Below are 24,130 nucleotides of genomic sequence, written 5' to 3'. Positions count from 1 at the left end.
GCTTTCCTGGAACCTCAGGTGGGTTTGGATGAGGGCGCCATGGGTCTGCCTGACTTCAGCAGTGCCGTGGGCCAGACGCGGTGTCTGGGTTGCACCTCTGTAGATTGGGTTTTCCTGCAGCTTTCAGGCTATCCTGGGCCTCTTGGCAGCCACCGCTGCAGAGGACAGTGTCCAAGAGCCGGAGTGAGCTCCCCAATAGGTGAGGATGCCCCTTCGCTGCTTGACTTTAATCACTTCTAACACACTGCCGATTTTACTACTGGGTCTTTATTAATAGAATGCATCTCCAGCAACTAGAACTGTGCCTGGCACACAATAAGGGCTCAATATATTTACTGAATGAATGAATGAATGAATGAATGGAGAAAGGGGAGAAGACAGAAGGAACGACCATTTGAAGGGAATTCTGAAGTCCCGTGATAGTGAGTGCTTTCCTGACTAGTTGCAACTGAAAGTTTACTCCCAGGTTGGCGGGGCCTGGGTAGCAGAGGTTTCATGAAGCTAAGACGGTGACACCCCGTCTTTGGCTGATACAGGCAGGACTGTGAGAGGCTGTGACTCAGTAACAGGGACCAGACCCAGAGCCAGCAGGCTGGGCAGGTTGAGGAAGGGCTGTCCGTCCGCATAGCCGGGCTAATCCCTGCTTGGGCCAGCCACAGCCTCTCCACCCTCAGGGCACAGAGACGTGTCCTGCCAGTGCCAAGCCATTTCTCAGGGCTCTCATCTGAGACCAGAAGTGTGCCTGTGGAACACACCCCCTCTGTCACCACAGTAATCAAGACACCCGGCATCTTCCCCTGCCAGCGTGGCTCAGTGGTTGAGCATTGACCTATGAACCAGGAGGTCATGGTTCGATTCCCAGTTAGGCACATGCCCAGGTTGCGAGCTTAATTCCTAGTAGGGGGTGTGCAGGAGGCAGCCGAACAATGATTCTCTCTCATCATTGATGATTCTCTCTCTCTTCCTCTCTGAAATCAATAAAAAAATATTTTTAAAAAAGACACCTGGCGTCTTTAGTCCTCTTTAAGTCTGCAGAGAGGGGTGGCTTCCGGGGTTCTTGGATTTAGATGGGTGGCTATGCTCACTTAAAGTGCACCACAAATTGCTCCTTTCAAGGAAGTCGCCGCTATTAATCTGCCTTATTTAGACTGTGACTGATGGGCATGCTGAGGAATAAAGGAAAAGTTACAAAAAATACAGGGAGCCCATTCCACTGCAGCGACTGTGCCTGCTCCCTGGGATCTGGACATTCGACTTTGAAGGAAATATACTTCCAAGAATGATGCTGAAAACATAAAACATGGGTGTAAGGAAAAAGAAATGAGCCCAGACAGTGTGGCTCAGTGATTGAGCATCAACCCATGAACCAGGAGATCATGGTTCCATTCCCAGTCAGGGCACATGCCTGGGTTGCAGGCTCGATCCCCAGTTGGGGGCATATAGGAGGCAGCTGATCAACAATTCTCTCTCATCATTAATATTTCTCTCTCTCTCTCTCTCTCTCTCTCTCTCTCTCTCTCTCTCTCTCTCTTCCTCTTTCTTCTTCTTCTCTGAAATCAATAAAAATATATTTAAAAAGAAAAAAGAATTAGGCCCTTTGAACCCTACACACTAGAATTAAGTATAAATTTGGATTGAAATGTGTCCAAATACATGGTACAAACACATTTCTGTTCCATTATGGGTGGGTCCTCCTTGTTTTACAGACACTAGAAATAATCCTTTTGAGTATAGGGAACCTTGTGTAAGGCACTCGGAAAAGCACCTGGCACAAACTAGGCTCTATGTAAGTGTGTGCTACTGTGGTTATCATCATCACCATCGTCATCACCACCATCACCACCACCATCATCATCATCATCATCATCACCACCACCATCACCATTATCACCTTCATCATCATCAGTTGACCATGAGGCACTTTGTGATTCATAACCTTAATTCACATAAGCAGCTACTTGCTGAGTTTATGTGCCTCATGGTGCATCACTTAGAGGGGAGAGTGACTTCAATCCTCACTGATTGATTTGCTCTAACATTTAAAATGACTAGCTCCTCTTTCCCCCACAGCTGTCCACACTCTATCCCAGTCCCTCCTGGACTCTATGGGCCACCTTTTAGCAGACAGGTAGCACAGCACTCAGGAGGAGGAAGACCAAAGGCAGGCCAGGAGATGGGGTAGAGGGAGGGCGAGACAGAGAGAGAAAGAAGTGTTCAGAGAGAATGTGGATGTTGGATGGCACCTGTCTGCTCCTCTGCAGCAAGCACTCCGTCAGGTGTCGGGCTTGCTTTAAGGTTTGAATTATTGATCACATGAGGGAAAGAAGAAAGATGGTGCTTTCTCTTTGCTTGAGTCCAGCTCGTTTTGCTTGCTCCTAACATACTGGGTCACTGCAGATTGAGTGGGCAGAATGGAAGGCGTCTGAAACAGCCCTGCTTGAATCCGTCCACCCAGCAGTGGTCTGGGCTTTGGAATTCCACAGGACTGAGACGTGGAGCATGGCTGGCCCCAGGCAGATATGAACACATTTTAATGTCCTGAATCGCTGGTGCGATGCTAAACCTCTGAAACTCTGTTTTATCACGTTTCTTCAGGACGGGCTGGTGACAGTTGGCCCACGCCCTCCAGCAGGCAGGAGCTGCTCCAGCCGTGGCTCCCAGACACCCGCCTGCAGAGGGGTCACCTGGGCATTCCTTAAACACACAGGTTCCAGACCAGCCTCAGAGGATTCAGACACGGGGATCTGAACTTCCACACGACCACCACCTTTGCGGGGAGAGAGCACGTTGCAGACTAGACTCTAAGTGCACACTGTAATTTATCCAGGGAACAGCCTCGTCACTGCTGGCAAAGACGTCATTCTGCATTACAACCCGGCTCCTGCTCTGCAGCAGGGACACCTCCGACACCCCATGATCCGCAGTGTGGAAGGGGGATAGCGGCTTTCTTCTCCACTGCTGTCCACGCTCTTCCACGACCACATCTGTTCCCTTTCTACCCTCCCCTCGTCATGACTGACCTGTCCTAGCCGACTCACGGGATGCTGTTCATTCCACATCTTCCCTGTCAACCACTTCATTCAAGTTCAAGGTGACGGAGTTAGAAGTGCAGGACACTCTTGGAGGCAACCAGGGCAAATGCTAGTGTGGCCACTGCCCCCTAAGGTGGTTTCCTCTCCTTGGTCCTTTAATATCCCACTGGGGTGACTTTTCCTGTTCAAAACCTACACCATATGGGGTAAATTCCTATTCCAAACGGTGTTGGCACACTGTTTCTGTAACGGGCTAGACAGTGAATATTTTGGCCTTTGCAGGCCATATAGTCTCGGTCACAATTTCTCAACTGGATATTCTATCATGGAAGCTGCCATCGCTAACACATGAACACAGGGGGGCGGCTGTACTCCTGTAAAACCCCACTGACAGGAACAGACTGTATTAGTCAGCTCGGCTGCCATAACAAAATACCCCAGGCTCTGCATGGCTTGAACCACAGCCATTTTCTTATAGATCTGGAGCCTAGAAGTCTAAGATCAAGGTGCTGGAAGTATTAAAAAAATAAGGATACATAAAAAAATGGGTCAGGTTGAAAGAACTCCCAGTGGGCAGCTGGAGCAATGGGAGCAACAAAATAAGTAACAATAGTACTAGGTTAGAACCCATGGAATAAAGTGAATATCCATGAGTGCACACTGACATAAATCACTAATTTAATAAATAAATGTTCGGAGAAGAAGAGACAGTGCTTCCTCCAGAAGAATTTCAAGTAATATTTATTTATTTATTTAGTAATATTTATAAATTAATATTTATATAGAAGGAATGAGGAAAATTGGCATTAAGATCAGAACACTAACAGTTATAATTGGCGAGAGAGAGAACCACGAAGAGTTGCTGAAATTACTGAGCAAAGTTTGAGGGGTAAACAGTTTTTGTATAATTTCCAATGATCTCGTTATTAATTAAAAAGGAAAATAAAAACAGTTATTGTACAGTGGAGAAACCCAGCAAACAGCCTCTTAATTGAGTGATTAAAGTTAGCATCGCCAGTAATAAGATATTAACATCATGCATCTCTTGACAGGATGCCCTGAGAAGTGATGGATGACACATTACTTCTGAGTATTCTTGTAAAATTCAATCAGATCAAGATGTGGACAAAAAAGGGGTTCTATGAAAAGTAATGTCACAGGGTGATCTGATCATAAATTCCTAATGGGGCAGGTCATTGTGAGTAGCCACGACCTAGGCCTAAAACATTTTACTAAAAGGCTTACCTCTTCGCCTTAAGCCAGCCCTGTCCATTGTTTCTGTACAGCTCAGTTAACACACCTTTGAAATTCCCCCTTTCCGATCCCTCCTTCTAATACCTGACCATCCTTTCAGATCCCTCATGAGAGCACATAGTCTTAGCTATCCTGTAATTTGAACCCTGACTTGTTTCCTCCCACCTCCATGTGATTAATCTTCCTTACCTCCCTTCCTTCATCTCAGATGCATAAAGGGAGCTGCTAATGGTTACTCTAGGACAGTGATGGCGAACCTTTTGAGCTCGGCATGTCAGCATTTTGAAAAACCCTAACTTAACTCTGGTGCTGTGTCACATATAGAAATTTTTGGATATTTGCAACCATAGTAAAACAAAGACATATTTTTGATATTTATTTTATATATTTAAATGCCACTTAACAAAGAAAAATCAACCAAAAAAAATGAGTTCGCGTGTCACCTCTGACACGCGTGTCATAGGTTCGCCATCACTGCTCTAGGAAGTGTTGTTCTTAGTCTACTGAGACTCTCCTTCCACGTGTATCCTCTGTTTGGCTCAAATACATTTTTATAAAAATTGTCAACAGGTTTGGACATCTTTACGCTGACAATAGAAAACACCAGGCCAGCCCAAATAGAGGGGCAGTGTACAAAAAGCTGACCCGCCCTTCCCCCAAAGGTCAAGATCACAAAAGACAAGAAACTGGCAGAGATGAAAGCAGAATAAGGAGACATGACAACGAAATGAAATGTGGGATCCTGGATCAGAAAAAGGAAGAACTGGTGGATCCCAATACAAACCATGGCTTAATACCTTAACCAATAAAGAAATTAAAGAAAAAAAATAGTATTGCACCAATGTCAATTTCTCAGTTTGATCATTACACTACCGTCACACAAGTTATCAACATTAGCAGAAACTGGGTAAACGGTATATTTTTGCAGCTTTTCTGTAAGTTTCAAATGATTTCAAAATAAAAAAAAATTTTTTTTCTTTGTTAATCCTCACCTGAGGATATTTTTCCATTGATTTTTAGAAAGAGTGGAAGGGAGGGGGAGAGACAGAGAAAGAAATATCGATATGAAAGAGACACATCAATTGGTTGCCTCCTGCACAGGCCCCAACCACGGCTTGAGATAGAACCTGCAACTGAGGACATGCCCTTGACAAAATGGAACCTGGCACCCTTCAGTCCGTGGGCCGACACTCTATCCACTGGCTAGGGCTAAACCATTTTAATAAAAGGCATTGGTAGGGGTGAGAGACAAGTCTGCATCATTTTTCTATGTTTTCCCAAACACATACTTCACTGAAACATGCAAACATGCTATGACCAATGTAATGAGTGTGTATGTGACTGACCCAGCCCCAAAGATCAGTGCTATCTCACTACTTCATTCATGGTTCAAGGGCCTTGGGGGTTCCTGGAATAAGTCTTTCAGTGTGATGGGCTTAAAGGAATACTAACTGGGGAATAGTTTCTCCCAATCCTGATGTTTTCTCCCATTGGAAGGGAGCTCAAGTAGTATAATTCCTAACTCTCTCGACCTCTCTATTCCCTCTTCTCCAAGGAAGGTGGAGTTGATCAGGCCAGTAAGCCAGGACAGGTGGGATAGGGAAACTGAGACAGATAGCTGACCAAACTGACAGAGCAATTTACAGCAGATACAGAGCCCACCCCCTCCCCTCTAGAGACAACATCTAGGCCTCAGTTGTATTTCAGCTCCAGACCCAGAAAAGCAGCAAAACCAGGTGGGCGACACCAGGACCAACTCAATGAATGACCAATCAGTGGAGACCAGGACCCTGAAGGAGCACACCTAGGAAACTGATGAATGTTCTTGCTGAAACCTTTCCCCGACACCTTCCTAAGATTCCTGCCTTCAAGAAAAGATAAAAGCCTCAAGCTAAAGAACCTAGGACACATATGCTCTCCCTCTGGGGAGCAGCTCCCATCATTCTCTTTCCCCCTTTCCCTCTCTTCCTCCCCCAGAGGCGTGCATCTCCTAAACTCGAAAGGATCCCATGGGACTTGCAACCAGGGGAGCAACAGGCAGCAGCAGCTCGTTGCAGGATAACCCCTTAACCTGATCCCAAGGCCCCCTTTTCTCTGACTTCCCAGTGAGCTAGGGCAGCCCAGCCTAGGCTCTCCTGTTGCTTCTTCTATGCTAAGCCCTTTCTTGTTTCCTGCCCCCAGATTTAATAAATGTACCTCATAGTCACCTGCCACCTGTTGTGAAATTTTTACTGCACGAAGTTAAGAGCCCACACATTACTGGCTGACCCTAGGCAGACCCACCAAAGTTCCCTTTCTGGTAGTGGTAACAGAGGGACATATCTGATTGGTGAACATGGATGAATGAACTGGCACATGTTGGTCATCCCCTCTTCCTTCTTGGGAGTCACTCATAGCAAAGAGGTGTTCTGCTCTGCTCCTCAGGGCAAGAAACGTCCCCTCTGGCTTGTGACTGGGTGAGCCACCTAATTTAAAGATACTAATTTGGAAGCCCATTTGACTTTCCCCCCAATGCTATTCCCTCCAATCTAGACTTTCGTTTTCCTTAAATATGTTATTATTGATTTCAGAGAGAGGAAGGGAAAGGGAGAGACAGATAGAGACATCTTTGATTAGAGAAAATCATTGATCAGCTGTCTCCTGCCTGCTCCCTCTTGGGGATCGAGCTACAACCCAGGCATGTGCCCTGATTGGGAATCGAACCGTGACCTCCTGGTTCATAGGTTGACATCAACCACTGAGTCACACCGGCCGAGCCAACCTAATATTTCTTAGTAACAATGGTGACATTTTTGCCTCATCTGCCTTGTTCCTTGTTTTGTTTCTCAGTTTGCTCAGAAGCTGGGAAAGAAAAAACACATAACCACGGAGCATTCTCCAGACCCCACCAGGCTCCATGTGCTCCAGTTGGCAGTGTCCTAAAACCTCATTCTCTGGTGGCGAGTCTCTGTAGGGTTAGGGAGTACTTGCCTACTGATCTTCTATTCCGCATAGCCTCTGGCCTTTGAGAGGCAAAAACAATAACCATCGAGCCCTGGTCCACCAAGCCCTGGTTTTGCTGGCGAGTTGAGCTGCATTGGTTCAGAGAAAGGATGTGGAGCATTGCGCCCACCTCGCCCCTGCTAATGGGCATGCAGTTTTGGTCCATCGCAGAGAGTGTGGGGCTGCAGTTCTGGTAGGGCCTCCTTGCTATCCGCATGCTTCTAAAGTGAGTCATTTTCCTGGTTTTCTTAGTCTCTGCCCCAACGGTCAATTAAAATAGAGGCATAAAGCGTGTGCTTCCTCCTCTTTATGGGCCATCCTGCACTTATGTTTTCCAATAGTTTTCCTTGCCTCTGATCTCTGTGCTGGTGCAGAGATGGAAATTTCCAAACAGAGTCTTTAACAGTCCATTACTTTTCACCCCACGTTATATAATTTGGTTTTAAAGTCGAGCTTCCACGGCAAACTGCCACGTGTGTGAATACCCGTCTGGGAGTGAGACTAATCTTCCTCTACTCGAAAAATAACCAGCGCTTTCTGCGCCAGAGTTATGATTATGTCCCCATAAACATTCATGCAGGACTAGGAACAGCTCCTCAAAGAAAAATGCTGGGAAGCGGGTAATTGGAATGAGCTATGTGCATTTCACTGAGCTTTGAAAGAAAGTGCAAGAAGATTGATCTCCGATCTGTTCCCATGGATTTTGTTTTTGTCTTAAAGAACACCACGTGAGGAATCCGACAGTTTCTGCATCTCAGTGGGAACATCTCGGGAAGAAAAGGCTTTCTGTAAGTGTGCCGTGTGACTGCATCCTGGGCACCATTTCTCAGGCATAACAAGAGAAGACCTGGACGGTGGTCCTTTTCTGGGCGGTGTTGTGTCCTGGCTCTTACCTGCTTTGCCTTTGCCATGGATGTGACTGTTTTAAAAGCCAAAGAAACCCCATCCATCTGAGCTGCAGATGGCGACACGAAGCAAACAAGAATGCTAACAACCTATTTTTTAAAGTCCCTCTTCCCCCAAAGGGAAGTAGCAATTCTGCACTACACATCCATGCTGACGCTGAGCCTCGGTCCCTGCAGCCCAGCTGGTAGACCAGAAAGAGAGAGGAATGCTAAGGAGTGGCAATGACCCCTGAGAGGAACAATAAAGGTGTCCGTCAAAACAACAGCCGCAACAACAACAATAAAACAGACATGAAACGAGATCCAACAAGAACATTCTTTTACCTCATAGGAGGGATGGGTGGGTTCCATTACTCAGAAGCCTCTGATTACCCTTCCCAAAGTTTTTTGTTGAGTTTCATTTTCAAGGCTGTTAACCACGGATGCCAACTTAATTATGGCAAGCAAACAACCAAGCCATAATGCACGAGGCCAATTGTTAGTTTTACTTTCGTTTTGCATTAGATGTGGACTTCTCTGCTCATTTAAAATTTTCTGAGCCAGACAGGTTTCTGCACCGTCACTTGCTTTTCCTCGGCCGGTGTCTTTGTCCCCCAGTTTGCCACAGGGGATGGAGGGAATAGATATTTATGACTCATTATCTCAGCATTAACAGGGCCCTTCAATGATTTATGAAACTGCTCTTGCATTTTTAACCTTGGAGTCTTTCAGATCATTGTTCCGAAGTGGTAAGATTTACATAGTGAGGCACAAAGATTCATCAACAGTTTCTTGCATACAAATTCACCCAAATGTAGGAAAAATTGAGTTCTTGGTTGCATAATGGCTCCAGATGGGATGAGCAGAGAATATCTAAGCATTTAACCCGAAACACCCTTGTATTTGTCACCGTGAACATGGCATTCTTATCTACAGAAAATATCCGCACACTAAAATGTAGTTAGACTTATGTCCCAGTATCAGTGAATCAAAATTCTAGAATGTCATGTACATCTTGACTCAACTCGCTAGTACATGAGTTCCTTTCCCTTTCAAATTGTGACAGTGATTTATGATGAAGGATTTGGTGTTCATTTTAGGCAAAAGGGCAGGTGATGTTCGGGACACTGAATCTCCCCCGTTCTTTCTCTAGGGGCCCCTGGAAGCACTGTGCTGGAATTTTCCAATTTTGAGCAGGGACTTCTCACAAGGTGATTTTGCAAACACTGACAGGGGGCCACCCACAGCCACCATTTGCCTTCATCCTTACAGCAAGTAGTGGCCACGAGATGACGTTCCGACCAATGAAAGGTAGGCAGAATTTGCTTGGGGGACTTTGGGAGAGCTTCGTTCTCTTATAAAAGGAAAAGCTGAAGAGAACAGCTCCTTGGTGCTGCCCCTTCCCTTTAATGGGAATATAAGCAGCTACCTTGTTACCAACCGGCAACAAGCCAGTAGATAAAAAGCCAACGTGCTTAGGGGAGTGAGTAGGAAAATGGTGAGAGCCTAGGTCTTTGATGACATCTCTGAGCTGTGAGAATAACCCCAAGGCCACCTACTTCTGGACTAACTTATTAGGCAAACAATAAATGTCTTATGGTTTAAGTCCCTGTTACTTGCAGCAAAACCATTCTTACGTGACACAAAGTGAGGTCTAGGGTGGAGGCAATAACGTAACAGAATTTGGGAGCTGGTTACTCCTCTTTGGAAACCAGGCCCCATAGACTAAGGAAGGAGACAGGCCCCATACCCTAAGGAAGGGGACAGACCACATGCGCCTTGATGCCCAGGAGCCACTGCAGCCAGAGCTCCTGTGGCTTCCACATGAGACCGGCACCTGGGTGTGATGACAGTGGCACTAACGGTATTCAATAAGCAGGGCGAGAATTCAAGCAATGAGTGGAGTCTTACAGTTCAGCAAAACAGTGTAAGTGCAAGACGGGCAGTAGGAGAGCAAAAACAGTCTTTCCCCCCAGTCCCTCTGTGGTTTAGTTTGCCCAAACCAAATGGGCTGGAAGCACATTTGCAGTGCAAAGTCTGGGCTGCCTCTCTGTTATGGAATGTGTCCATCTGTTCTCAACTCGCATCTCATGCATGGGAGAGGCCCAGGTTTGCTAGGGAACTATCACTGGGGGTTGGGGGAGGCTTCTTTCTTCTGAAGGGAATTCATGACCCAGGTGGGTCAAAGAGAGCTCCAAATAACAACCCATCAGCGGAGCCCTGGCTGGGTGCCTCAGTTGGTTGGAGCGTTGTCCTGTACACCAACAGGCTGGGGGTTCAATTCCCAGTCACATACCTAGGTTGCGGGTTCTATGCCAAGTCGGGGTGCATATGGGAGGCAACAAATAGATGATTTTCTCTCACTTCTTCCTCTCTCTCCAAATCAGTAAACATATTATAGGGTGAGGATTAAAAACGCCAAACTGTCAGCTGATAGGATTGGCTGGGTGGTGACCCGTCCCCCAGTTAGCATGACTCCCAAGTTAGCTTGGGGTGTGTGTGTGTTTCCAGAAAACACTCCTCGTCAGAAGCACGGGCAGACCAGTTTGAAGGCAAGCTGACAAATAGGAAAGCTGGAGGATTACACTTCCGAGCTGTTCTCAAATGACAATTGTTACTTATAGGGATTAGTTGGCTGTTTCTAGTTTAGGAAGGAAAAGGTATATTAAACTAATATCTTTTCTATTTTCTTCTTATGCTAGAGATTTAAGCTCCTTCATTTCTGATATAATATTTTTAAATTGCTGATATATCTGTTTAGCTTTAATTTTTATTCAAATATACTCATTCAGCAAATATTTTTTGAGGGTCTATATATCAGTGAGTGGTCATCATATGCGTGTGCATGTGTGTGTGTGTGTGTGTGTGTGTATGCATGTTTGCATGTGTGAATGACAGGGAGGATGTAAAAAGGGGGAGGAAGACTGAGAGATAGATAGAGAGAGAGAGAGAGAGAGAGAGAGAGAGAGAGAGATGGGCATAGTGTCCTTTCAGGGGTCGGTGTAGAGAAATGAAGAGCATGAATGAACTCCGATGAAGGAAATTCGGAAAAATGTGCTTAAACACTGGTAGGATCGGGCCCAGCCAAGTGCTGGCCGGAGAACACTGAGCAGACAGCACTGTCAGAACGTCCTTCTGTCATCCTGCCGTCACTGTCGCCTACACCAGGAAGGTCAGGTCTAGCAATGCCGCTTCGCTCACGCAGGTAAGCAGGGCCCCGATGGGACTCGGGTTCCACAGGGCTTGACTGTCTCTTTGGAGTTTAACCCACTCTTAGGGAAAACGACCCCTCTGACTCGCTTTCTTCTTCTTTCCCTTCCAACAGCCAGTGGCAGGTGGGGTAGAAAGCTGCCCTGCCTTTCAAAGACAGTTAGCTGACGCTTCGCTCTCCAGGCGCCTCTCTCATGCTCTGCCTCTGCCTCTTAAGGCAGCGCAATTCCCCAAAGGACCCCGGGCTGGCTTTGAAGCCCAGATCCCCTGGACTCCTCACTTGGAGGCCTTCCCTGGGTGGAAACTAGTCAGCCTCTTGTTTATGAACAGATTCTCCGAGAGAGACCGGGAAACCCAAGTGGTTTGTTAGTTTCTGCATAGACAGTAAAACAGGGCCTGAAACGCATCACCCTGCGTCAAGTAACACGCCTGCTTCGCGGATGCTCCGAAGAAGCCTCTTCTCAGGGCGGACCTGCGCTGCACATTTGTATTCGCGCCGAACACCGCACACACTGACTCTGGGCTGAGCAGCGCCTGGCGCCACCGCCTCCGGCGCTGTCTCCAGTCCCTCTGCTCTCCCGAACAAGCCCAAGAAATAGAAAAACATAAAAAGCTATTGTCCATGTCCAGTGAGAAATGAAAACCACTGGACCAAGGACCACAACTTCCTTAAAATAATACAGCACTCCATCACTTTTGCATCTGGATCACTCTCCTGCTTTGCAAAGTCATAAAGCTGAACCAACACCTTGAAACATCGGGGCTTTACTCTTTTTTATTCTCCCCCCCCCCCCAAAAAAAAGCAATTTATTATGATCTCTATGGTTTTACCTTACCTACAGCATTTAATTCAGTTCATCTCCTGCTTTGCTTTGAGCTGTTAGAGACAATCAGAAAGTTGAAAGCAATTTATTAATAAGATAACATGCCCCTTAGCAGCAATTTCCAACCCTTTTCATCTCATAGCACACATAAACTCATTACTAAAATTCTGCGGCACACCAAAAAATATATTCTATATTTTGTCAATCTGACAAAAAATAAGTATACTTTTGATCCATTCACACCGGACAGCTATTGTGTTGGCTGTTGTCATTTTTTTAATTTGGAAATCTAAGGGGAAGAGGTCAGTGCCCCTGACTAAATAGTCAGGTATTGCATGTTTTAAAAATTCTTGCGGCACACCAGTTGAAAGTCGCTGCCCTAGAGCTCTGGCCAATGAAAACAGTTTCTGAATCACAACGTAGCCACAGTCCACAGTTTACTGGAAAGCAAGAATAAATGGCATCTATATATATAAAACCCAAATATGCAAATAGACCAAACAGTGGAACTGAACAACCGGTCACAATGACGTGCGCTGACCACCAGAGGGCACACGTGGAACATGGCAGGCGTCAGCAGCAGGCAGCAGAGAGCAGAACATGGCAGGTGTTGGCCACAGCAAGATGGTGGAGTAGGTGAGTGGGGGCACCAGTCGCTGTCATCAGGGCGAGCGGCTGCAGGCCCCGATCGCCCGAGGGCTTCTCCACCTCCCCCTGCTCCTGAGGGGCCATCTGTTAGCGGGTGCGAGCGGGTGGCACCATCAGCGCATGGGAGCTGAGGCAGGGGGGATGGGGCTGCTGGCAGACAGGGTACTGGGGGCCATGGTGAGAGGGTTGGGCGGGGGCACGGAGGATAGGCTGAGACCTGACCCTGAGCCCACCACAGCCTCATGGCCCACAGTTCCTTTCAACGTGCATGCATTTGTGCACTGGGCCCCTAGTATACAATTCTTTTGTTTCGTTACAAGCTGATTCATCGCAGATTTGACTGAGACTCCTAAGTTATAGATAAGGCCTTTTGTGGAGTGTGGGGAAGGAAATACGCTTTTACCTGCGCTTGTCCTGGCCCCATAATACAATCCCTTCTACCACAATGAAAACTACAAGGTAAGGAAGAATCAGCTTAGTTTTAAAAAAAGAGAATTACAAAGAAGAGATTTCCCAATTCTAGAGGAGTAAAGAGTTCTGCCTGCATAAAGGTCGTAATCAAGGATTTGGTTTGGCACAAAAAGGCTGGACTTGTCCTCATTGAGTACTCAGTGTAGATGACCAACGTGTGCCTGAATCATATCTCCTTAACAAAAACCTCTCCCCGGAATCCCTCTGCACCTGTCCCACTCTCAGCCTTCTCAAGGGAAGAAACAAATGGACTGATCATGACGATTAGCCTCAGGAAAGAAAAGTCCTCTCTGCACCACGGCCTTCTCATCTGTAAAGTTGTAAATTAAGTCTCTCCTAGACTAAGAGGTGCATGATTTTCTTTTTTTTTTACTTTCAATATTATTTTGTACTAACCACAGCATAGTGATTAGACAATCATACACTTTACAAAGTGATTCTCCACCGCTGATATTTTCTGGCATCATAGTTATTACAATATTATTATTTTAATATGTTTTTTATTGATTTCAGATAGAGGAAGGGAGAGGGAGGGACAGAAACATCAATGATGAGAGTCATTGATAGGCTGCCTCCTGCATGTCCCCCACAGGTTGATACTCAGCTATTCCAATATTATTGATTATATTCCCTATATGGTACCTTACATCCCTATGACTATTTTGTAACTACCAATCTGTACTTCCTAATTCCTTCATCTCTTTCACCCAGTCCCCCAATCCCCTTCCCTCCTGGCAAGTGCCAGTCTGTTTGTTCTCTGTGTCTATGAGTTTGTTTCTGTTTTGTTTGTTCATTTATTTTGTTCTTTACATTCCACGTGTAATTGTAATCATATGATATTTGTCTATGACTGACTTATTTCACTTAGCATAATACCCTCTAGTTAGTCCACCCATGCAGTCACAAATGGTAAGTTTTCATTCTTTTTTATGGCCAAGTAATACTCCATTCTATATATGTACCACTGCCTTTTTATCCACTCATCTATTGATGGACACTGAATTGTTTCCATATCTTGGCTATTGTAAATCATTCTTGAGGGCTGTGGCCTACAAGTGAGGCCAGATGTAGGGATGGGCAGCTGAGATCACTGATAAGAGCTTCAGGAATCAGGACTAACCCATCCAGGTATCTGAGGATTCTTGTGGTTCACATAAACCAATTCAAGATCGCTTCATTGAAAAGCACATGAACTCTTTAATACATGGCAGTGGAGGAAGAGGCAATGGACGGAAGCCCACTGCTTGGCACAAAGCAGATGCTTGATGAACACAAATTCCATTCAGCTCACTGGAATGACTTGCTCTTGGCACAAGTTTTTAGTCTAACTCAACAAATTGGCTAATTAGTCAATGCAGTCCCAAGGCTCACAGCATGCCCCATCCCTCCCCCACTCCCTAATTCGGGGATTTGCCAAACCTAAGTTTTTCTCTCCAGATCCCTGCACAAGCAAAAGGAAGGATACATCTCAAAATGGGAAGTGAAATGGATGAGCCTTGAAAATGTTATCTTCAGTGAAAATCAGTCATAGAGACCACATACTGTCTGATTCCATTTATCTGAAACATCCAGAATAGGCAAATCCACAGAGACAGACAGTACACTGCTAACAGGCACAGGGGTTCATTCTGGGCAAAGGAAAAATATTCTGTCATTAGAAATATATCTGCAATTCAATTATATTCACAATTTTAAGTATATTTAAAACCACTGAATTGTTCACACTAAGAAGATTATCCTATATAATAAAAGGCTAATATGCAAACAGACCTAACCGCAGAACGACCAATTGCTATGATGCGCACTGACCACTAGGGGGCAGGTGCTCAATGCAGGAACTGCCCTCTGGTGGTCAGTGTGCCTCAGCCAGAAGTGGGGAGTGGGCCTAATCCAGCAAGCGGACATCCCCCAAGGGGACCCAGACTTCGAGAGGGCACAGGCCGGGCTGAGGGACCCCCCTCTTCCTGCCAGTGCATGAATGTCGTGCACTGGGCCTCTGGTATCTCAATAAAATTGTTATTAAAAATGCAAAAAGAAAAATATACAGAATGTCATTATAATGATTGAAAAACTCCTGGGGACAGGGGAGGGTTTGAATTTCAGTCCCACTGGCTGTGTGGTCTTGAGCCAATTGCTGAACCTCTCTGCGTCTCAGATTCACCAACCATCAAGTGAGGATACTGTCTCGCTGTGAACCTTCTAGGACAGCTATGAGGATCATACTATAAGGAATCGAGGCTGAATTTGAGGACTCCTTCAGTGTGAGAGACGGGAAGTGGTGTGCAGAGTGACTCAGGAGGCTGTGGGCCAGCCTTCTGAGGCAGGAGGATGGTGGCCGGAGCAGGCCCTGGTGAGGATTAATTCCTTCAGATGGTTATTTCTCACTGTCTCTCTGTATCTCACAAGAAAACAGATGGCCTGCCTCTGCATTATCTAGGGGGTGGGGGTTGGGGAAGCTGGGCCCTTGGGGACCTTAAGTAACCTCTTCAAAGTTACCAAGCATGGGAAGCCGGGACTGAGTGCTTTCTTCCCTAATGAAGCGCAATACCCTTTCCAACTGACAACTAAAAGCAGGGCTGGGTGCTGAAGCCTTCTGCACCGTGTGCTAATAAAACTTTGCCAGGTTTGCTAGAGCCTAAGTCAGTCAATCATTCCAGAGGTATGAAAGGGAAAAAAGGGAGAGGCAGGGAGGCAGAGGAACTCAACTGTAGATTCAGATCTTTTGGTGCCAGGAATATATAAGGGAAGCAGGTTTCCTTTACAAAGTTCAAAGGAAACAGTGTCAGTTTTGTTTTCATCCTTCGTTTCACTTTTCTCTCGGGAGAAAACCCTCGCTTTGAAGCCTCTCTGTTTAAACTCATTAGGAAAACCATCAATGAGGGAAGCTTTCATGAAGTTTTGGTGGGAGAAATTAGTGTTAGGGGAGATCCGGATCGGATCAATCTTCAAAGGGTTCATCTCTGGAGATGCCAGGTCATCTCTGGTGGCTTGTTCAGCTGGAAAGTTAACACAAACAAATGCTCCACTTACTGGAGAGCCCAAGGGACTAGATACATTTGACATACATTTGACGTTCACCCTGCAAATGCTGCCTCAGACGCCAGCCATGCCCTCTGCATGAAAGATGGATGCTTTTCCAAAACGAAGGGAGCAACTCATTGGAAAATGCCTTGCCCCGGAGAGGGAGGTGTTGTGTCCCACCAGAAAGGAGGAAGTGATATTGACATTCACTGTACAGAACCTTTCCCTGTGTGATCCATAACTTTATTGAAGTCGACACTGAAACCTTTCTAGCAGGGCTGATGTTAATACACGAAGGTATGTTTCCTGACATCTGAATCTTCTTCAAAGTTTTTTAACCTGTTGAAGTCGTCTTGGTAAAGTTAAAATATGGCAAAAAAATTTTATCTTTGTTTTTTCACTTTATTCTTAGAGCATAGTCTATACCAGTGATAGCAAACCTTTTGAGCTCAGCGTGTCAGCATTTTGAAAAACCCTAACTTAACTCTGGTGCCGTGTCACATATAGAAATTTTTTGATATTTGCAACCATAGTAAATAAAGACTTATATTTTTGATATTTATTTTATATATTTAAATGCCATTTAACAAAGAAAAATCAACCAAAAAAATGAGTTCGTGTGTCACCGCTGACACGCGTGTCATAGGTTCGTCATCACTGGTCTATACCCTTTTGACTGATTCAAAATGGTTTGGAGGGGAAGAGCATGAAAAATGGAAGTGAGATGTCTAATGGGGAGATGAGGAGAGCACTGAGAGGAGAAGGAGGGATACAGGGCAGACGGGGCCCTGGAAGATGAACAGAGATCAAGGTGATCCTAACAAAATGGTTCTGGGAAAGGCAGCTGTTAGAAAGCGCCTTCCTGCTATAACACAACAGGGATCAGTAATTAACATCCTGAACATCTGTAAAGAAGGGGGACTTCACATTTTCAGTTTTCTTACAAGAATTATATGTGCGTGTGCAGATATTTACAGATGGTCAGTCCCCAACTTGTACTGGTTCAACTTATGATTTTTCTGCTTTTGATAGTGTGAGAGCAATATGCATTCTGTAGAAAACAAGTAGGTAAGCTATGATGTTTGGTAGCTGAGGTGCATGAAATGCATTTCCAGCTTAAGAATATTTTTAACTTATAATGGGTTTATCAGAACTAACCCCATCGTAAGTTGAAAAGCATCTGTACAGGCAAAAATGTAACAATATACATACAATCATAGGTATGATGTGTGTGCATGGGTGCAGGTGCACACCTGGAAAAGAGCAGGTGTCAAGGGACTGCGATATAATACTGATTAGCAGAACTGGCTCACCCCAATGACAAGCTACAGCCTAATACTTATATTTTGGTGAAATTAAGCAGAGCATAGACTTAAGAAAACATAGGCCATGGTTATCTTTCCATGAGTGGATGACTGATTCTTTTAGAGTCCTCACTTGCCATCTTTTATTTAGTTTATGAGAAAATAAGGCATCAAATTAACCTATCCAAGGCATGGAGCTCTCCCTACCCAACTGAATGAGCAACTAAGTAATCCAAAAGGAAAATCGCCATTGCTTATACAGCCATAATGCAGATGCAACATGGCATATAAATCAGTAACTCTTGTATTGCAAAACAGACAAATAGATTAATGCATGTTGCAGAGGATGGGTGAAGAGATCGATTAGGTTACTGATTCAGACCATGAACTTTCTCTCAATATACTGCATTTAACTTTTAAATAAGGTTTTGGAGAACCTGTAACATTTTGCTCACTGACAGAGCTATATTTTACTAAGGGCAGAAATTGGTTAGTCTATAAAAATTAAATTATGCCCCCTTCACTGTATCTAGTCAAGAGGAAAAACTCTAATTACAAGATTGCACTGTCAAACAAATGCAAATTCACATTCTTTACACCCTGGTTGTAACAATTCAAATGGGGTGGGGAGCTCCTATTCTGAAATGAAAATCAATATGTGAAATACTTTTCAGAGTGCAGTAAAAAGCAAGAGCAAAAGAAATGTCACTCTCAAGGGTGATGGTAAGTAGTTGCTAACTCATTACAGAGAGCTAGTGAGAGCAAGGCATTCCTTATGCAAACATTTAAATATCAATTAGTAAGGACTATGGAAGAGGCAGCACCAAAGGTCCCTTCCCCACAGCTGGGAATTATTGCTCCGGAAATGGCCAAGGGGATAGAGTGGTGGAAAATAAGTCTCAGCACCTAATAGGAACGGCACCCTGGGGAATAGGTAAAGGTTAATTTTAAATGTATTTCCCAACTGAAAACTAAATGTACCTGCCTCAAAACTCAAAGAGCTGAGTTTGCAGACTTAATCCAGAAAGGACTAACTGAATGCCTGGGCATATTGCATTGCTGGTATTTTTTGGAAAGAGTATGTCTTTCATTACTGTTTAATGTCAAACTTGCTTGGTTCATTAAAATCTCGTAGTCCATTTAAAACTCTGCTTTTTCTGTAGTACATGCGAAAAATGCCAGTCCACATGACACTCAAGCTGAAAATCCTTTGCTGGGTCCTCCTATTCTTTCAATATCCACTTTGTGGCCTGTCCACTCAGTTTGTTCGCTATGCCTGTTCAGGTGAATCGGGCAGACATGAGAGCTGTCTGAGTCTTCAGCACTTTGCCTCCTTGAACTTTGCAGGCAAACCTGGCAGCATATTTTACTATATAAGGTGCAGGCTGAGGAAGCAGGTGCCTTTTCATAACAGTTGGCTGGGGTACTTGGATCGGACACCTAACTTTTCTGGCCCTTGCTTTCCTCCCCTGTAACACTAAAGTATGCTCCAGATCAGCAGTGCACAACTTAGGGCACCTCAGGGTCACTTGGGGAGTTTATGGAAGACCCATGGCCAGCTATGCCACAGACTTAGGGAACTGGCTTCTTGTGGGGGACGGGGGGGGGGGGGGGCAGGCAGGAGGGGTAGGGGAGGGCCCAAGCATGTGGATTTGAATAAAAGTCCCAGTAGATTCCTCCGTGCACCCTTTACTGTGAGACAGGGGGCCCTTTCAGCTCTAACAGCACAATATATGTTACTGATCAAGCAAACAAACATTCTGACTCTGATTCCTAATAGTATCATTCAGCAGGCATTATTTTCTCCAGATTTGAGAAGTTGGCCCTGCAGTAGAATTGAATGCTGGTGGGTTGTGGCCTCGGGAAGCAAGGGCTTCCGAAGAGGCCTGACCACTAGACTGCATGAAATACTCCAAGTAGAGCGCGGAGCCTGAAGGTAGAGCTGGGAGCCCTGAGCAACACCCAGAAGACAGCCCTCCATGATTGTACTACACTGCGGTCACTTAACAATCAGCAATGGTTGCCTCTCCATCGGTACCAACAAGAGGAGAATTAATAGTCACTTAATTGATTGGTCTCTAACAATTACCTGGAGATGAAAATGGAAGTGCTTTGAATTACCAACCCCCCTCCTACCCCCCGAACATCGCTCTTCTGATTCAGGAACATGTATTTGTCTGCTTTTTATTGAATTCAGGCTCTGAAACGCCCTGTTTCCACGTGCACAGGACTCCCATCCTTCCCCTCATAACTGTTTTTTCCTTCATGCCCATCAACTGTTTCTCAGCCTTCACAAATGAGACTACCTTATCACTTCCATCTCTGTCCCCCCTGGGCCTAGGACATATGGCCAGAGGAACCTGGTTTGGAGATAAGGTGTTCATCTTGACCAAACTAATAGCAACTTCAGGTCAGCCACTTGCCACTGTCTGTGCTGCAGTTGTCTGTGGATAAGTGGGTGTTACAATGCCTGCTAGACCTTTTTTACAGTGTGGCTTGGAGAAGAGAATGAAGTCAATGACACACAGCACATTGAAATGATGTGTGCTTTTCATCTTAGGCATACTTTTAGAGAGGAAGAAATTTCTCTTCAAAAAAGGACACCACTTCTGGCATAGCTCTCTCCTTATCTCCACCAGACCCCAGGTTTATAAAACATGAGACCCAGGTAAGCAGCGGCCTCGAGGAGTCTGAAGTTCCTAATGTGTCCACAGCACAGCGCCCCTTTTGCTGGCTCTAACCTACTGCCCGGAAGAAAGCTGCACATATTCTAAAGTGACAGAGTGTTCAGAGGGACCCCGATTCACATCACAGCAGCCCCTTTGGCAGAAGGGCAGTAACTTTTGCTCAGGTGCAGTGCTCGGGAACGAAACATGTAGAGAAGAAGCAGCTTGTCGAAATCATCTTTTTCAATCTTGACTAAAGGATCATCACTAAGTTTTGTTCTCTTTTACTTTTTCAACAGCCAGAATCCCATATGACAAAGCCATGCATACTGCTTATCTCGGGACAGGTTATTCTTGTGAGCAAATAGACTTCAGATTTCCCAGAAGAGGGATTTTGGCAGCAAGAATCCAGACCTAGACCAGTAAGGACCTATAAAGAACAGCCTTTAACACCACACAGCCACCAAATCATAGCACAGTGAGGAGCCATCTGCTCTCCAAATAACTGCAGTTAGCAACAAGGCATTTGCAGGCCCTTCTCCGAGAAGACATTACTTTTCCAAGGCGCTGGCTTAAGAACTACAGCCCTTGCTTTAACTTGCCAGTTGGTTAAGGAGATCATTTAACTGATGATTGCCAGAGGGAAGGGGGTGTGTGGGGGGAATAGGAGGAGGTAAAGTGGGTATAAATGATGATGGAAGGACATCTGACTTGGGGTGGTAAACACACAATGCAATATAGAGATGATGTATTGTAGAATTGTATACCTGAAACCTGTATAATTTTTTTTAAGTCCTCCACGCTAATTAGAAACTGGGTTTCTCCCACTGGACTGGAATGTCTCCCAGAGCAGTGGCTTGAACTCTCATAAGACTGGGGTCCCCACAATAGGCGCTATGGAAATCTGTATAATTTTGTTAACCAATGTCACCCCTATAAATTCATTTTTTTTTTTTTTAAAGAAGGTCATTTGATGGTTCAATCCCTTCTTCAGGCTCTGTGGGCAGTGCAGTTCAGCAAACCAAAGAGGAGCAGGGCTCTGGTTCACTCAGCAGCATTCACCACAGGATGCTGTAGGGCTCCAGCAGCAAAGGTATCTGGGAAATGTTGGACTCTGTTTAACTCTTAACTTTCTGTAGCCTCAGGCATGGATGACTACCAGAAACGGGGAAGACACCCAGAGATAAAGGTCAGGCTCCAGGAAGGAGCCTAGTGGATGCATAGAGTGTGCTAACTGCCTGATGGTATCTGTTAACTGCGGAATCCATTGTCCTTTCTGGAGTCTACATGACTTCCCACCCCATGGGTTTACTATTAACCCCCTAGAGACCCTGTCCTGGGTGGACTCGTCCAGGCCGGCCACCACTGGAGCAGTGGCTTTCTCGGGTAGGTAAGTTATTAAAGCTCTTAGGAATTTGAATAAGGCTACATGTCAGTTTTTCAGAACTGATCCTGAATTGAGACTTTGGGGGCTCTCCCCCCAACAGATGCTATTTCCCATTTTCTCAATATTCTTAACATGGCAAATTTTGTCTATGAGTTTGACCTTGGAAGTGAAGCTAGAGTTCCACCCATCTCCCCAAAGTTCCAGTTGCACTTTTAGGGGCTTTGATTTCTGATAAGAATGCTGGGAGGAGCTGGGGAGTCCACCTCAGTGAGAAGACTGATCAGCTGGAGTGAACAAGGAGGTTTCCTCTCCCAAGACCCCCTTCTTCCCTCACATAATGCCCAGGCCCTCTCATCCACCAGCCAGCCAGCCAGCCACTAAGCCCGTGGGGCTGGGAACCGCATTCCTTCGAAAGCTCTTGGCAATCTGTGCCTGGTGTGATGCGCTAGTTCTAAAATTGAATGAAGACCCTGTAGTGTTCCTCAGAGAAATACGCGTGGCTCTATGACATAACACATTTTTCAAGCTCTGACCTCTGGGAACTTCAACTAGCTTCATATTTCAGGCTGACACTGAGCACAGGGCACTGCCTGGTTGTCCAAGCAGAGCTGGTTATCCATATATTCTCCAGCCTCCTGATCAGCTGTTAGCAGAGGGAGGTGAGGGGAGTAAATAAAAAGAGGAGAGCCACTCATTAAATGCACTTCCCGCCCCGAGTCCCTGGAGGAGAAGCCCTGGTAATTAAGCCTAATGAGATTAAAGTAACTTGGAACTCTTCATTTTCCCAGCACTGTGAAAGTAAATCTGTGATAACCAGCGTGTAGGCATGAATCAAAGTCAGTCCCCTTTCCTGTAATTTAGTGGCTCCCTCACCCACAGCGGCCCAGGCTGGGAGGGGAGGAGAGCTGCGGGATCTTACCCGCACTTTGCTCCATCACTTCTTTCTGACACATGTCCTGGACGTTCACCGTGCAGTTCACGATGAACTCCGGGGAGGAGCAGTCGTTGTTCAGCTGGAACTCTTCACACTGGTAGCACTGGATCTGCAGCGCAAAGCCTGCGGGACAGACGCAGGGGGTTCAGATCCAGCCCCTGCAAAGATCCCGGGGGTACCAGGACCCTCCCCTGCCCATCCAGCCGCCCGGGTGCTCCCCGCAGCAGGGTTTCCAAGTAAAGCCGACGTGGCTGAAGCCGGCAGGGGGCGGCAGGGCGTCCAGGGTCCTGAAGGATGAAGCGGAGGTCTGCTCGCTACACCTGCCCCCAGCTCCGCACAAACAGCGGGAACAGCAACACACCTGGCCTTCCCACGCGCAAGTTGCAAGGGGGACTTGCACCCGCGCGCCCGCATAGCCCCAGAGACGAGCGTCAGCTCCAGGCTACGCTGAAGGATTTGCCTAATTGTTAATTGATTACAAATGACTTAATCACTACTTTGTGACTGCATTCGCAGACGCCTTTTTAGTTTTACTAATTTTTGAAGTCAGCTTTCCGATGGCTCGGAGACGCCCAGGAAACCTCCCGGGAACCCGGAAGGAAGTGCCGAACACCGAGTGCCCTGGAGCCCCAAGTCCCGGCCTTCCTCCGGGACGGTTCCCGCAGCGGCACCTGGAGGGGCCTGTGTGCGCGCGGGCGGGCACCCCTAGCCGCTATCCGACGCCCTTTCTTCCCAGCTACGAGGGCTCCCACTGGGTTAGGGTCCCCGGCCGGGGTCCCAGCTCTGCAGAGCGCAATCGGAAGACGGTCGCGCACTGGAAAGAAGGAGCGAGACGTTTTGGCATCTCTCACCGCTCCAGCCTGGCTGCTCCGCTGGGACTAGGAGCTTTCTGTCTACTAGACCTAACTCCCCTGCTTCCGCGCAGTTGAGCTGGTTCCCAAGCTCGCCCCTCCGGGTCGCAGCAACACAATCACCCCGGGCACGCCCCGCCACAGACTGCCCCGCGCGCCCTTCACCTGTCGGCGGCGCCACTCCCACGGGCTGCTAGAGATGCCTGACAACTTGGCGAGGCCGGGGCGATCCGTGTCTCTCCCTCGCGGAGGCCCCAGCACAGCTCGGACCCTCCGGGCTACCCGCTGCTTCTTCAGACAGTGCAGTCCGAGCACCCAGCACCGAGCACGGAGCGTCTGCAGCTCGAGTCCTGCAAATCCGCCTCCTCTCTCCTCCAGCGGCGCAGGACCCGGAGACTTTCCCTCCCGGTGCCTCTGGGCTCCAGCCGCCGCCGAACTCCAGCGGGGCAGCCTCTGCGCAGCCCGGGGCCGGCGGTGGTCGCGGTGCGCGCCCCTGCCTGGGCTGCCGGCCTCTCCCCTTACCTGGAAGCAAGAACAATCCGCAAAACGTGGCTGCGATGCCGAGGATCCACATCCTCCCGGAGCCGCGGGGCCGGGAGCGGGCAGGTGCCTCCGAGGCGGCGGCGAGCGCGGCGGGTCCTGCCCGCGCCGCAGCGGCTGTG

At 46.7% G+C, this 24,130-nt stretch overlaps 1 protein-coding gene across 2 annotated transcripts in view; it reads right to left on the bottom strand.

The window, feature by feature from the left end:
• Positions 1 to 24,130, bottom strand: part of LYPD1 (LY6/PLAUR domain containing 1) — a 36,906-nt gene that overhangs the window by 12,555 nt on the left and 221 nt on the right. Inside the window, exons 2-3 of one of the 2 annotated variants that reach the window (XM_070423104.1) lie at positions 23,991 to 24,020; positions 22,603 to 22,740 (exon numbers count right to left, since the gene is read on the bottom strand). In XM_070423104.1, the coding sequence (XP_070279205.1) occupies positions 22,603 to 22,740; positions 23,991 to 24,020 (168 nt within the window). Of the gene's footprint in view, positions 1 to 22,602; positions 22,741 to 23,990; positions 24,127 to 24,130 lie in introns of those variants that run through there. The other variant, XM_070423103.1, reaches the window with a different exon arrangement.

Source organism: Myotis yumanensis, unplaced genomic scaffold (assembly GCF_028538775.1).
Source record: "Myotis yumanensis isolate MYYU_CA2020_CCGP unplaced genomic scaffold, mMyoYum1.0.hap1 SCAF_8, whole genome shotgun sequence".
Taxonomy (NCBI): domain Eukaryota; kingdom Metazoa; phylum Chordata; class Mammalia; order Chiroptera; family Vespertilionidae; genus Myotis; species Myotis yumanensis.
Note: the sequence above shows the minus strand (reverse complement) of the source record. Positions and strands in the feature narration are given on the sequence as shown.